General features: G+C 40.3%; 1 protein-coding gene and 1 non-coding gene across 2 annotated transcripts in view; both read left to right on the top strand.

Moving 5' to 3' along the window:
* Positions 1 to 15,789, top strand: part of Taf1 (TATA-box binding protein associated factor 1) — a 97,191-nt gene that overhangs the window by 19,055 nt on the left and 62,347 nt on the right. The window contains 7 exon segments of the mRNA XM_032889549.1: positions 8,128 to 8,328; positions 8,460 to 8,601; positions 9,240 to 9,370; positions 10,806 to 10,886; positions 12,805 to 12,954; positions 13,103 to 13,222; positions 13,474 to 13,649. Of these exon segments, the coding sequence (XP_032745440.1) occupies positions 8,128 to 8,328; positions 8,460 to 8,601; positions 9,240 to 9,370; positions 10,806 to 10,886; positions 12,805 to 12,954; positions 13,103 to 13,222; positions 13,474 to 13,649 (1,001 nt within the window).
* LOC116889537 lies at positions 10,133 to 10,253 on the top strand. Its single transcript, XR_004386472.1, has one exon. It is a non-coding gene; the product is annotated as a small nucleolar RNA SNORA26 (small nucleolar RNA).

Below are 15,789 nucleotides of genomic sequence, written 5' to 3'. Positions count from 1 at the left end.
GTAGTGGAAGAGAAAAGAGAAAAGTTATTAGGATAGGGGGAATTGGACCTGTTCAGCAATAGTTCTTTGGGGGCAAGCTTGATATTTCTCAGCAGTTCAGTCCCATAGCAAACACCAAATATGACACAGCAGCTGCAGACCAGTCCTCTAGGCAGGCAGACACCAGGCATGAACCAGCAGCTACAGTCCAATCCTTTCAGCAAGCTCTCACCAGATTCTGATTATCATTGGCTTTCCTCTTCAAATTTTCTTTCTGGTTTCTTGTTGGTTTTAAACCAAACCATCTCCTTCTTTTGTCACTATTTTTATAGTTTCTTTTCCCTAGTTTCTTTCTCGGCTTGTTTCTCTTTTTTTGTAGAGGAAGGCTACTGATTTATTTGAGTTAATTTTATACCCAGCCACTTTGCTGAAGGTGTTTATCAGGTTTAGTAGTACTCTAGTGGAACTTTTGGGATCACTTAAGTATACTATCATATCATCTGCAAATAATGATATTTTGACTTCTTCCTTTCTAATCTGTATCCCTTTGACCTCCTTTTGTTGTCTGATTGCTCTGGCTAGAACTTCAAGAACTATATTGAATAAGTAGGGAGAGAGTGGGCAGCCTTGTCTAGTCCCTGATTTTAGTGGGATTGCTTCAAGTCTCTCCATTTAGTTTAATGTTAGCTACTGGTTTGCTGTATATAGCCTTTACTGTGTTTACGTATGGGCCTTGAATTCCTGTTCTTTCTAGGACTTTTATCATGAAGGGGTGTTGAATTTTGTCAAATGCTTTCTCAGCATCTAATGAAATGATCATGTGGTTTTTATCTTTCAGTTTGTTTATATAGTGGATTACGTTGATGGTTTTCTGTGTATTAAACCATCCCTTCATACCTGGGATGAATCCTACTTGATCATGATGGATGATTGTTTTGATGTGTTCTTGGATTCGGTTTGCAAGAATTTTATTATTTTTGCATCAGTATTCATAAGGGAAATTGGTCTGAAGTTCTCTTTCTTTGTTGGGACTCTGTGTGGTTTAGGTTTAAGAGTAATTATGGCTTCGTAGAAGGAATTCGGTAGCGCTCCATCTGTTTTCAATTTTGTGGAATAGTTTGGATAGTATTAGTATGAGGTCTTCTATGAAGGTCTGATAGAATTAATTCTGCACTGAACCCATCTGGACCTGGGCTCTTTTTAGTTGGGAGACTTTTAATGACTGCTTCTATTTCTTTAGGCGTTATGGGGTTGTTTAAATGGTTTATCTGTTCCTGATTTAACTTTGGTACCTGGTATCTGTCTAGGAAATTGTCCATTTCCTGCAGATTTTCAAGTTTTGTTGAATATAGGCTTTTATAGTAAGATCTGATGATTTTTTGAATTTACTCTGTTTCTGTTGTTATGTCTCCCTTTTCATTTCTGTTTTTCTTAATTTGTATACACTCTCTGTGTCCTCTGGTTAGTCTGGCTAAGAGTTTATTTATCTTTTTTATTTTCTCAAAGAACCAGCTTTTGGTTCTGTTTTATTCTTTGTATAGTCCTTTTTGTTTCTACTTGGTTGATTTCAGCTCTGAGTTTGATTATTTCCTGCCTTCTACTCCTCCTGGGTATATTTCCTTCTTTTAATTCTAGAGCTTTTAGGTGTGCTGTCAAGCTCCTGATCTATGCTCTCTCCTGTTTCTTTCTGCAGGCACTCAGAGCTATGAGTTTTCCTCTTAGCACAGCTTTCATTGTGTCCCATAAGTTTGGGTATGTTGTACCTTCATTTTCATTAAATTCTAAGAAGTCTTTAATTTCTTTCTTCATTTCTTCCTTGACCTGGTTATCATTGAGTAGAGAATTGTTCAACTTCCATGTATATGTGGGCGTTCTTTTCTTACTGTTATTGAAGACCAGCTTTAGCCCGTGGTGGTCTGATAGGACGCATGGGATTATTTCTATCTTTCTATGTCTGTTGAGGCCTGTTTTGTGCCTGATTATATGGTCAATTTTGGAGAAAGTACCATGAGGTGGTGAAAAGAAGTTATATTCTTTTGTTTTAGGATAGAATGTTCTATAAATATCTGTTAAGTCCATTTGGTTCATAATTTGTATTAGTCTGTCTATGTCTGTTTAATTTCTGTTTCCATAATCTGTCCATTGATGAGAGTGGTGTGTTGAAATCTCCTACTATTATTGTGTGAGGTGCAATGTGTGCTTTGAGCTCTAGTAAGGTTTCTTTTATGTATGTAGGTGCCCTTGTATTTGGAGCATAGATATTTAGGATTGAGAGTTCATCTTCTTGGATTTTTCTTTTGATGAATATGAAGTGTCTTTCCTTATCTTTTTTGATGACTTTTGATTGAAAATCGATTTTATTCGATATTAGAATGGCTACTCCAGCTTGCTTCTTTAGACCATTTGCTTGGAAAGTTGTTTTCCAGCCTTTCACTCTGAGGTAGTGTCTGTCTTTGTCTCTGAGGTGTGTTTCCTGTAGGCAGCAAAATCCTGGGTCCTCATTACGTATCCAGTTTTTTAATCTGCGTCTTTTTATCGGGGAATTGAGTCCATTGATGTTGAGAGATATTAAGGAATAGTGATTGAGGCTTCCTGTTATCTTCGTATTTGGAGATGAAATTATTTTTTGTGCTTGTCTTCTCTTTGTTTTGTTGCAAAATGATTAGTTTCTTGCTTTTTCTAGGGTGTAGCTTGCCTCCTTGTGTTGGGCTTTACCATTTATTATCCTTCGTAGGGCTGGATTTATAGAAAGGTACTGTGTAAATTTGGTTTTGTCACGGAATATCTTGGTTTCTCCATCTGTGTTAATTGAGAGTTTTGCTGGATACAGTAACCTGGGCTGGCATTTGTGTTCTCTTAGGGTCTGTATGACATCTGTCCAGGATCTTCTGGCTTTCACGGTCTCTGGTGAGAAGTCTGGTGTAATTCTGATAGGTCTGCCTTTATATGTTACTTGACCTTTTTCCCTTACTGCTTTTAATAATCTTTCTTTGTTTCGTGCATTTGATGTCTTGACTATTATGTGACAAGAGGAATTTCTTTTCTGGTCCAATCTATTTGGAGTTCTGTAGGCTGCTTTTATGTTTATGGGCATCTCTTTCTTTTAGGTTAGGAAGTTTTTTCTTCTATGATTTTGTTGAAGATATTTACTGGTCCTTTGGTTAGGAGTCTTCACTCTCTTCTATACCTATTATCCTTAGGTTTGATCTTCTCATTGTGTCCTGGATTTCCTGTATGTTTGGGCTAGTAGCTTTTCCGCTTTACATTATCTTTGACAGTTAGTACGATGATTTCTATGGAATCTTCTGCTCTTGAGATTCTCTCTTCTATCTCTTGTATTCTGTTGGTGATGCTCGCATCTGTGACTCCTGATCTCTTCCCTAGGTTTTCTGTCTCCAGGGTTGTCTCCCTTTGTGCTTTCTTTATTGTTTCTATTTCCATTTTTTAACTCCTGGACGGTTTTGTTCATTTCCTTCTCCTGTTTGGTTGTGTTTTCCTGTAATTCTTTAAGGGTTTTTGTGTTTCCTCTTTAAAGGCTTCTAGTTGTTTACTTGTGTTGTCCTGTATTTCCTTAAGGGAGTTATTTATGACCTTCTTAAAGTCCTCCATCATCATGATAAAATGTGATTTTGAATCTAGATCTTGCTTTTCTGGTGTGTTTGGATATTCAGTGTTTGCTTTGGTGGGAGAATTGGGCTCTGATGATGCCATGTAGTCTTGGTTTCTGTTGCTTGGGTTCCTGTGCTTGTCTCTCGCCATCAGGTTGTCTCTGGTGTTACCTCATTTTGCTATTTCTGACAGTAGCTTGACCATCCTATAAGCCTGTGTGTCAGGAGTGCTGTAGACCTGTTTTCCTGTTTTCTTTCAGCCAGTTATGGGAACAGAGTATTCTGCTCTCAGGCGTGTAGTCTTTTCTGTCTACTGGCTTTCAGCTGTCCCTTTGGACGTGAACCAGAAGGGCCTGCCCCTACTTCTCCTGGGTCCCTGTGCACACGGGGCCCAGATGGCACTAGGCATTTTCCTGTAGAGTCAGAAATGTGGGCAGAGAGTAGTCTCCTCTGGTTTCCCAGGTGTGTCTGCCCCTCTGAACATCTAGCTCTCCCTCACATGGGATTTGGGTGCAGGGAGCTGTTTGACCTGGTCCTTCATATCCGTGCAGTGTCTGCACCACAGCGTTGAGTGCCCCTGTCTTCCTGTTCCCAGAGGCCCTATATAGTTTCCTCTTGGGCCAGGGATGTGGGCAAGGGTGGACAGTACTGGTGGTCTCTCCTACCCTGCAGTCTCAGGATTGTCCACACTTCTGACTGATCAGCTCTCTCTCCCACAGGGTTTGGGAGCAGGGAGCTGTGGGTTGGGATTAGCAAGGTTCGGGCGCCAGCTAGAAGCCGGAAGTGTCTGATCCCAGAGGAATTTTGCCTTTGTCTGAGTCTACCAGACAGGTCACTTGGAGCAGAAAAGTTGGTCTTACCTCTGGTCTCGGGTTTGAAGTCGCTCCTTGCGGCTGAGTTTCAGCTCTCTGTGAGGGCAGCAACCAGAAGGGCCTGCCCCTACTTCTCCTGGGTCCCTGTGCACAGGAGGCCCAGATGGCACTAGGTGTTTTCCTCTAGAGTCAGAGTTGTGGGCAGAGAGTAGTCTCCTCTGGTTTCCCAGGCGTGTCTCGATAGCTCTTTTTGTTTTTTAATTCTTCCCTTTGAAATGGAAGTCTCATGTAGCACAGAGGGGCCTTGAACTCCTCATCTTCTTTACACTACTTACCAAGTACAGGGATTATAGGTGTATACCACTATCATGCCCAACTTATTTTTGTCATGAGTGTTTATACGTGCACATGTGTATGATCACATGAGTGTGTGGATACATGTACATGTGCATGCAGGGGTTAGCAGGATGTTTGAATTTTGTGGTTCTTAGTTCAAAATATCACACAAATGGTTCTGATAGTCTTTGAGGAACTCCCACACTTCTGTCTAAAATGTCACAAGCCATGTCTCCATCATCTGCACTGTTTGAAGCATTATCTTCAATGTTTCCATAGAACAGCTGATTAGACTCAATGGCTTCCCCAGTTTAATTTTCCAAACTCCTTTTACAGTCCTCCAAAAAACACAATCATTATTTCACAGCAATATCTCATGATCCTGTGCAAGTTTCTATCTTAGGATTTCTATTTTTTGTGATAAAGTACCAGGACACACCAGGATATACATGATAGAAAGAGAATTGACTCATGCAGGTTGTCCTCTTAAGTTCTATGAGTACTCTGTAACACACACGTGCCCACAAATGTGCACATACTCACTCACTCACTCACTTACTCTCTGTCTCTCTGTCTGTCTCTGTCTTTGTCTATAAATAAATAAATAAATAAATAAATAAATAAATAAAGTACTTAAAGTTTTAAGAAATATTTACTATCTTTTGTTATTTTATCTACAGTAAATGTTGAGAATTTAATTTCTTAGCCTAGACGTGGCACATATTTAAGTCCCAGAATATAAGAAGCAGAGGCAGACGGATCACTGATTTTCAGGCCACCCTGATCTACAGAGCTACTTTCAGGATGGCCAGGGCTACACAGAGAAACTGTATCTCAAGCCCCTCAACCAAAGAATTTAATTTTTCCACCAGTGTAGAAGTCTTTCTTTTTAGTGTTATTAGAGTTTTTAAAAACTGATTTAATTGAGTTTTTACTTTTTCTGTGTATTATTGTTACATCTGTGTGAGGGTGTCAGATTCCCTGGAATTGGAGTTATAGACAGTTGTGAACTCCCAGTGTGTATTGGAAATTAAACTTGGGACCTCTGGAAAATCAGCAAGTGCTCTTAACCACTGAGCTATATAACATCCATTATTAGGAATCTTTTTTTTTTTCCTTTTTTCAGAGCCGGGGACCGAACCCAGGGCCTTGCGCTTGCTAGGCAAGCACTCTACCACTGAGCTAAATCCCCAACCCCCATTATTAGGAATCTTAAACAATTTATTTTAAGCTAGGAAGTGGTGGCTCATGTGTTTAATCCCAGCATTTAGGAGGCAGAGGCAGGTAGATCTCAGAATTCAAGACCAGCCTGGTCTAAAATTTGTGACTTCCAGGGCTGTTACACAGAGAACCCCTGTCTTAATAACAAAACAACAAAAGAGTACATACCTGTGAGTTCACCTGTGGAGGCAGAAGAGGATGTTTCTGATTCTTTATCTAAAGTTATGGGTATTTGTTAGCTGTCAGATGTGGAGGCTGAGATTAATTAGAACTCCAGACCTTAGAATAGAGCAGCAATTGCTTAACTGCTTAGCCATCTCTCTAACTCTTAGGACTTTTTGGTGGTGGTGGTTACTTTTCTTTAGATTCAAAGCTTGTAATAGTTGATTTCCTATCTAGCTTCTGCTTCTATCTCAAATATTTACATCCTCTGCTCTCCTATGTTTTTGTTTATTCTGTCCTTTTAGCATACTTTGCTTCATTGTTTTTGTTTCATTTATAATTAATTAACTAATTTGTAAAAAATATTCTGAAGCCAGGTATGATGGTATATGCCTATAATCCTAGTACTCAACAGTTTGAGTGATACAGGAAAGATGCCTCCCTGGTCTTCTGTGAGACCTTATCCCCCTAAATTATTTTGTCCTCACCTCTCGTAAGTGAAACTGCAGGTTAGGAATATATTATTGTATTTTTAAAGCTTTTCATAATAGTCCTATGAAGTATAGGCATTTTAAATATCCTGCATTTTACAGCTAAGGAAACTTAAGCTCAGAAACTTTGACTTTTATGACTTCATACAGTGACTGGCAAAGGTTATTTCTTCTGAATTTAAACTGTATAATTTTTTTCACTTCTTTTTTTCCCTTGGATATTTTATGTATTTACGTTTCAAATTTTATCTCCTTTCCTGGTTCCCCACTATCCCATCTCCCCTCCCCCTGCTTCTATGAAGGTGCTCCGACACCCACCTGTCTTCACTTCTTCTTTTGAGTCAAGGTCTCTTTCATATAGCCTCTGTTGCCTTCAAATTTGCTTTGTGGTCAAGGATGGCCTTGAACTCTTGATCCCCTTGCTTCTGCTTTTCTTTGTATTTCCTTTAAAATTTATTTATTTTATGTATGTGAGTCCACTGTCGCTGTTGTCAGACACACAGAAGAGGGTACCAGATCTCACTACAGATGGTTGTGAGCCACCATGTGGTTGCTGGGAATTGAACTTGGGACCTCTGGAAGAGCAGTCAGTGCTCTTAACCACTGAGTCATCTCTCCAGCCCACTTCTGCTTTTCAAGTGCTGGAACTTATGTGTTACAATACCTTTTCCTCCAATACCACTAATTAATTAGTTAGCTAGTTAATTAGTTTGTGTGTATATGTACATATTTTATATCCATGTATGGAAGCCAGAGATCATTGTCAGTTGTCTCCTTCTATTACTTGTTGCTTATTCTTGAGATACCATCTGCCTCTCATAGATCTTGGAGTGCAGTTTTGCATAGAAGAGTTGTACGGCAGGCTTTATAGGGTCGTCTTGTCCCCACTATTCCATTTCTTGCTACCACTGGGATTATAGGCATATACCTCTGTGCTCAGCTTTTTATGTGAGTGCTGGTCTTCATGCTTGTGCAATAAGCACTTTACCTGCTGAACCATCACCCAGCCCCATTTTTTTTCTTTTTGTGGGAGAGGGAGAGTCCTCATATAGTCAGGCTGGCCTCAGATTCACTGTGTAGTCAAGGCTGATCTTGAATCCTAATCTTCCTGTTTCTAACAAGGGCTAGAATTACAGAATATGTTATTACATCCAGCTTTGACTCAATTTTTTTTGAGAGACAGTTTCCCGCCATAGCTCAGGATGGCCTGGAACTCACTGTGTAGCCATGGATGGCCTTGATTCTCCTGCCTCAGCCTCTGGAATGCTGGGATTAAAAGCACACACTACTATTCCTGACTATATTTTTAAAGTTTTTCTTCCTTTTTATCTGTTAGGTTCTAAAAGACAGTGCATTAAAAAAACTAAAAAAAAAAACTGTTTGATATTCCATATTTTGCTCATCTTACAGACTTTAGAGCTAATGCATATAGATCAAAGTAAGCTTTTCCATTTTTAATCATTGACTAAATTTTTTGGGGATTCTCTGTAAATAACTTTTGTGGTTTACCTTCATTAGGCATTTGAAAACAACCTTTTTCGTGCTCCAATTTATCTTCATAAGATGCCAGAGTCTGACTTCCTGATCATTCGGACAAGGCAGGGTTACTATATTCGAGAATTGGTGGATATTTTTGTTGTGGGCCAGCAGTGTCCCTTGTTTGAAGTTCCTGGTCCTAACTCCAAAAGGGCCAATACACACATCAGAGACTTTCTGCAGGTAAGGTGGGAGTATGGGAGTTGGGCTAAGATGCACATGCTAATAGATGAAAACATATTTGAGTTGGAGAAGGCACCCTGGTGAGGGTTTTTATCCTTTATATAATAAAATGTATTTGGCTTATTGGACAGGTTTTTATTTACCGGCTCTTTTGGAAGAGTAAAGATAGGCCGCGGAGGATACGGATGGAAGATATAAAGAAAGCCTTTCCTTCACATTCAGAAAGCAGCATCCGGAAGAGGCTAAAGCTCTGTGCTGACTTCAAACGTACAGGTCATCAGTGTGACTTCTTGTCTTCTCTGATGCTCTCATAATCCTAAAGAATTAATGACGGGGTTGGGGATTTAGCTCAGTGGTAGAGCGTTTGCCTAGGAAGCGAAAGGCCCTGGGTTCGGTCCCCAGCTCCGAAAAAAAGAACCAAAAAAAAAAAAAAAAATTAATGACATTCAGTTAAAAGAAATCATAGCTAATAGAATATAAATTGATGTCTGTTAAAAGGAGAAGGTACTAAACCTTGTAACTAGAGACTTTGATAATTTGATGATAATTGGTTGCTAGTATAGTCCACGTGAGTATTTGCATGTATTAAGATGTGAGAAACTGGGCTGCAGAGATGGCTTAGCAGTTAAGAGCACTGGCTGCTCTTCCAGAGGTCCTGAGTTAAATTTCCAGCAACACATGGCGGCTCATAACCAACTGTAATGGGATCTGATGCCCTCTTCTGGTGTGTCTGAAGACAGCTATAGTGTACTTACATATAATAAATAAAATAAATCTTTAAAAAAAAGAAAGATGTAAGAAACCTGGCAGCGGTGTCATATCTAGGGCATTTCTTGTTTCAGTGTCAGTTAACTATACTGTTATTTTGGGGTCTTTAGAATTCAGAACAGTTTTCCCTGAATCTTTTCCAGGGATGGATTCAAACTGGTGGGTGCTGAAGTCTGATTTTCGTTTACCAACGGAAGAGGAGATCAGAGCTATGGTCTCTCCAGAACAGTGCTGTGCTTATTATAGCATGATAGCTGCAGAACAGAGACTAAAGGTAAACCTCTTCTTGTTAGGCACTGCTTATGTCTATATTTCTTTTCATAAAGAAGAGTACTGTAGAGATGATAGTTACTATTATTAAACTGTATTAGGTACTTCCTGTGTGTTAATGGATTCTAAGGAAAGCTAAATGTACCTAAATGGCAATGTGAGGCCCTGTGAGGGACTTAAATCATACTGCCTTGCTTTGAAAATGATAGCACATTTGAGTGATAACTGTTGTGGAAAACAAGCAGGGAAAGGCCTTTATAGATTTCCAGGTAGGCAGAGGTGATAGCTGAAAGTATGGTTTAGAGATGTACGCATATAAGGAAGGCTGTCTTAGTTAGGGCTTCTGCTGCTCTGCAGGGATACCATGACCATGGAAACATTTATAAAGGACAATGAGTAATTGGGGCTGGCTTACAGTTCAGAGGTTTAGTCCGTTGTCATCATGGCAGGAAGCATGGTGGCATGCAGGCACTAAAGAGGTAGCTGGAAGTTCTATATCCAGGTTGGCAGACAACAGGAAGACAGCATGACATGGGGTTGGCTTCAGCATTTGAGACCTCAAAGCCCACTTCCACTGACTCATTTTCTCCAACAAGGCCACACCTCTAATACAGCCACATCTAATAGTGCCACTCCCTGTGTGCTTATGGAGGTCGTTTTCATCCAGACCACCACAAAGGCCAAAACAGAAAATTCCATAGTTAGAATTTCTCTTTATCTTTACTTTAGATTGTTTGGTTTGAAAATGTGCCCTATGCCCTTTCATGTGCCCTTTTAAGGTTGTTGCAGTACTTTAAGAGGCTAACACAGAAGGATAAAGGAAGTCTCCATAAAACCCAGAGAGGAAAACTGCACCTCCTCTTTGGATCCTGTCTGGAGTCACAGATGAAGGAAAAAAAAAAAAGAAAAGAAAACGTGCCCTAAGCTATCTACATGTCCACATAAGTTCCTTGAAAACTTTTTTGTGTGGGGAATGTAGGGATGGCTCAATGGTTAAGAGCACTGGCTGCTTCTCCAAAGGTCGTGGGTTCCCAGCACCCACATGGCAGCTCACAACTACTGTTCCAGGGATCTGATGCCTTCACACAGGGCATACATGCAGGACAAACACCGATGCACATACGATAAAATATAAATTAATTTTTTAAAAGATTCTAGGAAAAAAAAACTTGTTTGAATCTAGGACCATGCACATGTTAAGCAAGAATTTTGCCTCTGAACTAAAGCAGCAAATTCCTTGGAATTTGGTCTGTCTTCTAGTAGTTCAAAGTTATCAAGGGTGCTCAACAGTAATATATACATTAAAAATTACAGAATCTATTTTCTGTGCAGAATATTTTTTGGTAGTTTATATTTGTTATTCAGAAAAACTGTTTTTGGAAAAAAACTTATGTTTTGTTCATTTGACCATATTTATGCATAGAATTGTCTTCTTTCAGGATGCTGGCTATGGAGAGAAGTCCTTCTTTGCTCCTGAGGAAGAAAATGAAGAAGATTTCCAGATGAAGATTGATGATGAAGTAAGATTTTACTTTTTTTTTTCTGAGACAGAATGTTGCTAGTAACCCAGTCTAGCCTAGAATTTTAAATTTTCCTACCTCTGTCTCCCAAGTGTTGAAAGTACAGACATACCAACATGCGCAGTAACTCTTATTTGTTTGTTTGTTTGGTTTGCTGGTTTTTGAGACAGTGTTTCTCTGTGTAGCCTTGGCTGCCCTGAAACTCACCCTGTAGACCTGGCTGGCCTGGAACTCAGAGATCTGCCTGCCTCTCTGCTTCCTGAGTGCTGGGATTAAAGGAGTATACCACCGCTGCCCAGCTTATAGATTTTTTATTGTTAATTATATGTCTGTGTGTGGGTATGTGCACATAAGTAGGTGAATGTTGGGACTGGGAGAGATGGCTCAGCAGTTAAGAACACTGACTCTTGGGGTTGGGGGATTTAGCTCAGTGGTAGAGCCGCTTGCCTAGGAAGCGCAAGGCTCTGGGTTTGGGCCCCAGCTCAGAAAAAAAAAAAGAAAAAAAAAAAAAAAAAAAAAAAGAACACTGACTGCTCTTCCAAAGATCCTGAGTTCAATTTCCCAGCAACCCCATGGTGGCCCACAACCATCTGTAATGTCTGTAATGGAATCTGATGCCCTATTCTGTTGTCTCTGAAGAGAGTAACAGTGTACTCACATATATAAGATAAATCTTTTTTTTTAAAAAAGTAGGTGAGTGTAGGTGCCTGTTGAAGATTAGCAACATTGGATCTCTCTGTAGGTGGACTTTTACAGGTGACTAGTTGTAAGCTACCTTATGTGGGCATTTGTAACTGAACCCAGGTCTTCTGAAAGCAGTAAGTTTCTTAACGTCTGAACCTTATCTCCAGCTTGCATTATATTTTTCTTCCCTTTTCTTTATTTTTCTCCTTTCCCCCCTTCTCCCTCTTCCTTCTTTCCTTCCTTCTTCCCTTCCCTCCCTCCCTCCCTTCTTTCAGCAGGGGTTTGCTTTATGTCATTCTTGCTGTTTTCTGGAACTTAGACGTAGACCAGGCTGGCCTAGAACTCACAGAGATCTCTCTGCCTCTGCTTCCCAAGTGCTTGGATTAAAGGTGTGCCACCATACCCAGCTCTGTACTTTTTCTTAATTCAAAGAAAACTTTTAAAGATTTATTTATTAGTGTATGTATGTGTGTGCTTCTGTACAGAATACAAAAGGGGATCACATAGATCCCTTAGAGCTGAAGTTTCAGGTGTTTGTGAACATGGGGCTTCTTATGTGGGTGCTTGGATCCAATTTCTAGTCCTTGTTATTGTACACCAAATGCTTTTAGTCACTGAGCCATCTCTGGCTCTCAACACTCTTTTTTTTTTTTTTTTTTTTCGAGCTGGGGGACCCAACAGGGCCTTGTGCTTGCTAGGGCCGCTCTACCACTGAGCTAAATCCCCAGCCCCTCAACACTCTTTTTTAATCAGTGCTTCTCGTTATCTCTTTTAAAAGTAAGGTTTTGGGCTAGCAAGATGGCACACATCTGTAATCCCATCACTCTCAAAGCAGGGAGATCAGATATTTAAGGATAAGCTTTCCTACTGAGGGAGTTTCAGGCCAACCTGGGCTATAGACCCTATTATAAAAAATCAGAATAAGGAAGCCATCTGAATTACAATCAAATGCAATTGTCCTTCTAACTATGAGCATTATGAGTGTGGGTACAACACTACCTACTGAAGTCCTATATGGATAATGGACTGAAGAACATCGTTTCCTCATATTCCCTATCCTGATTACACTCTGAGTCTCTATTTAATATCATGATATAAGTACCATAGAAAAGAGCCGATAATTGGATAGCCACTATATTTACATTGATAATTTAAGAAATCATGAAAATCTTTTTAGGTAGTAGGTATGGAACATTGTTTCCCACAACCCTGAGAATCCTTTCCTTTATCTCAGGTTCGTACTGCTCCTTGGAATACTACAAGGGCTTTCATTGCTGCCATGAAGGGCAAATGTCTCCTGGAGGTGACTGGAGTAGCAGATCCTACAGGTTGTGGTGAAGGGTTCTCCTATGTGAAGATTCCAAACAAACCAACACAGCAGAAGGTGAGAGTCTAGAAATCAAGGAAGGAATGAGGTTTGAGCAGTAGAAATGAAGAGTGGAGGGCATGGAAATGCTTCATTTTCCAGAATGGCATCAAAGCTTACTGTTAGGAGGTCAGCTCAGATTCTTACTTGTTTCTGTTTGACACAGGATGATAAGGAGCCTCAGCCAGTGAAGAAAACAGTCACAGGAACAGATGCAGACCTTCGTCGCCTATCTTTGAAAAATGCCAAGCAACTTCTTCGTAAATTTGGTGTGCCTGAGGAAGAGGTAGGTTTAGAAGAGGAAGATTCTTAATAAGAGGCTTTGTATGCAGATAGAACAGGTAGGAAGGTGTTACAAAGAACCATTTGGGGTTTTTATATGGTGTAGATCGTGATAGGTCCTAAATATGTTACCAAAACTTTCTAAATTTTTTTTTAGGCTTTGGTTTTTTTCCCCTATGTTTCTAATTATGGCCCTGTTTTGTCCTTTAACATCCTTGAATGCGTTATATATATATAGTTCTGTGTTTCTCTCAGATTAAAAAGTTGTCCCGCTGGGAAGTTATTGATGTGGTACGCACAATGTCAACAGAACAGGCTCGTTCCGGAGAGGGGCCCATGAGTAAATTTGCTCGTGGATCAAGGTTTTCTGTGGCTGAGCATCAAGAACGTTACAAAGAGGAATGTCAGCGCATCTTTGACCTACAGAACAAGTATGTTGACTCAGTACTGTAGAAAGTTTAAGCTAGAATAGGAAGGTTTCCTGGACATGTTTTATTTTGAACTAGTGGTCTTGGACATGCAAGACTAATACTTTATCATTAAACTCTGTCTCCAGCACTCAGATACTATTTTTGTATTTTGGAATGAGGTAGCCCTGCTAATCTTGAACTTGCTATGTGGGGGTACACTGGCCTCAAACTTTTGATAATCCTCCTGTATCCATCTCCTATATTCTGGGCCACAGGTATCCATGCTCTACCAGATATTGCAAATGAAGAGGATGTCACCTAAAAAATGTAATTAGGTGGTAGGATATCTGGAATATCAGGCACTGTCTGTAATAATACTGCTAGAGTACCTAGGCCTGTTTTTTTTGTTTTTTGTTTTTGTTTTTTTTGTTTTTATTAACTTGAGTATTTCTTATATACATTTTAAAGTGTTATTCCCTTTCGGTTTCCAGGCAAACATCCCCCCTCCCCTTCCTTATGGTTGTTCCCCTCCCCACCCTCCCCGCAACAGTCTAGTTCACTGGGGGTTCAGTCTTAGCAGGACCCAGGGCTTCCCCTTCCACTGGTGCTCTTACTAGGATATTCATTGCTACCTATGAGGTCAGAGTCCAGGGTCAGTCCATGTATAGTCTTTAGGTAGTGGCTTAGTCCCTGGAAGCTCTGGTTGTTTGGCATTGTTGTAAATATGGGGTCTCGAGCCCCTTCAAGCTCTTCTAGTTCTTTCTCTGATTCCTTCAACGGGGGTCCTATTCTCAGTTCAGTGGTTTGCTGCTGGCATTCGCCTCTGTATTTGCTGTATTCTGGCTGTGTCTCTCAGGAGCGATCTACATCTGGCTCCTGTCGGTCTGCACTTCTTTGCTTCCTAGGCCTGTTTTTAAAGACGAGGTTTTACTGTGGAACTCTGGCTGGCCTTGAACTCACCATGGACACCCAGCTGGCCCTGAATTGTAAAAGTATCTTTTATTTACCTGATGGAATTATTGTCTCAGAAGTTTATTGCTTCAGTCTGCTAACCCAGGCCTTCTAGCCTCTTTACAATCTTACCTAGCTGAACGAGTTCACCCTTTCTAGTTCTGAGCTCTCACTTGCTGGTTCAACTCAGCTGTTCTGACTTAAACTCTTCTCCAAGCTGACTGATTCAATCTGGCTTCTCTCTCTTGGCCTCTCCTGAATTACTCTGCTTGGCCTCATACTAACTTTGGCAGTATGTTCTAATCTTCTGCCTTCTTATTCTTTGCCATGTCTATCTTTACCTGTGTATCTTCAACCTGTCTCTGTAAAACTCTCCCAGATAAAATGCCTCCTTCCTTTCTCACAGCCCCTTAAGTAGCTTCCCTTTCCTCTCTTTTCATGGGAGTTGGTCATACCTTTCTCCGATTTGTCACTTTGTCTGCCACTCAATTAGATATCACTTTCAAACATGGGTGCCTTCTACCAAGTAACTTTATCTTTATTGTTTGGGACTAAAGGTGTGTGCTAAAGGCTGAGCTACACTATAACACAATCTTGGGGTTCACAGTGTGATCAAATATCCTTCAGCACTGAACCTATCACCTGCCTTTTTGCTTCCTGTGTGCTAGGATTAAAGGCACATACCACCATACACAACTTTTTTTAATGCTCTTTTTTTTCTAAGACAGGGTCTTGCAATGTAGCCTATATGAGTTTCAAGCCTTTGGCTTGTCTTTGCCTCCCAAGTGCTGGGATTATAAGCAGCATGTACCACCAAAACTGTTGAACCTGCTGTTTTCAATTAAGCAAAGGTTTTGAATATCATAGACTGCTAAGCTTGAGCACTTAGTTCTGTAACAGTTCTTGTGGCCTACTAGAGCTGGCCTAATAGTTTTAAGTGTGGTAATGGCTATATTTTTTCTTTTTTTTTTTTTTTTTTTTTTTTTTTTTTATTTTTTTTTTTTTTTTTTATTAACTTGAGTATTTCTTATGTACGTTTTCCGTGTAAACTTCCCCCTCCCCCCTCCCCTTCCTTATGGGTGTTCCCCCTCCCAACCCTCCCCCCATTGCCGCCCTCCCCCCAACAGTCTAGTTCACTGGGGGTTCAGTCTTAGCAGGACCCAGGGCTTCCCCTTCCACTGGTGCTCTTACTAGGATATTCATTGCTACC

The sequence above is a fragment of the Rattus rattus genome, chromosome X (assembly GCF_011064425.1).
Source record: "Rattus rattus isolate New Zealand chromosome X, Rrattus_CSIRO_v1, whole genome shotgun sequence".
Taxonomy (NCBI): Eukaryota; Metazoa; Chordata; class Mammalia; order Rodentia; family Muridae; genus Rattus; species Rattus rattus.
Note: the sequence above shows the minus strand (reverse complement) of the source record. Positions and strands in the feature narration are given on the sequence as shown.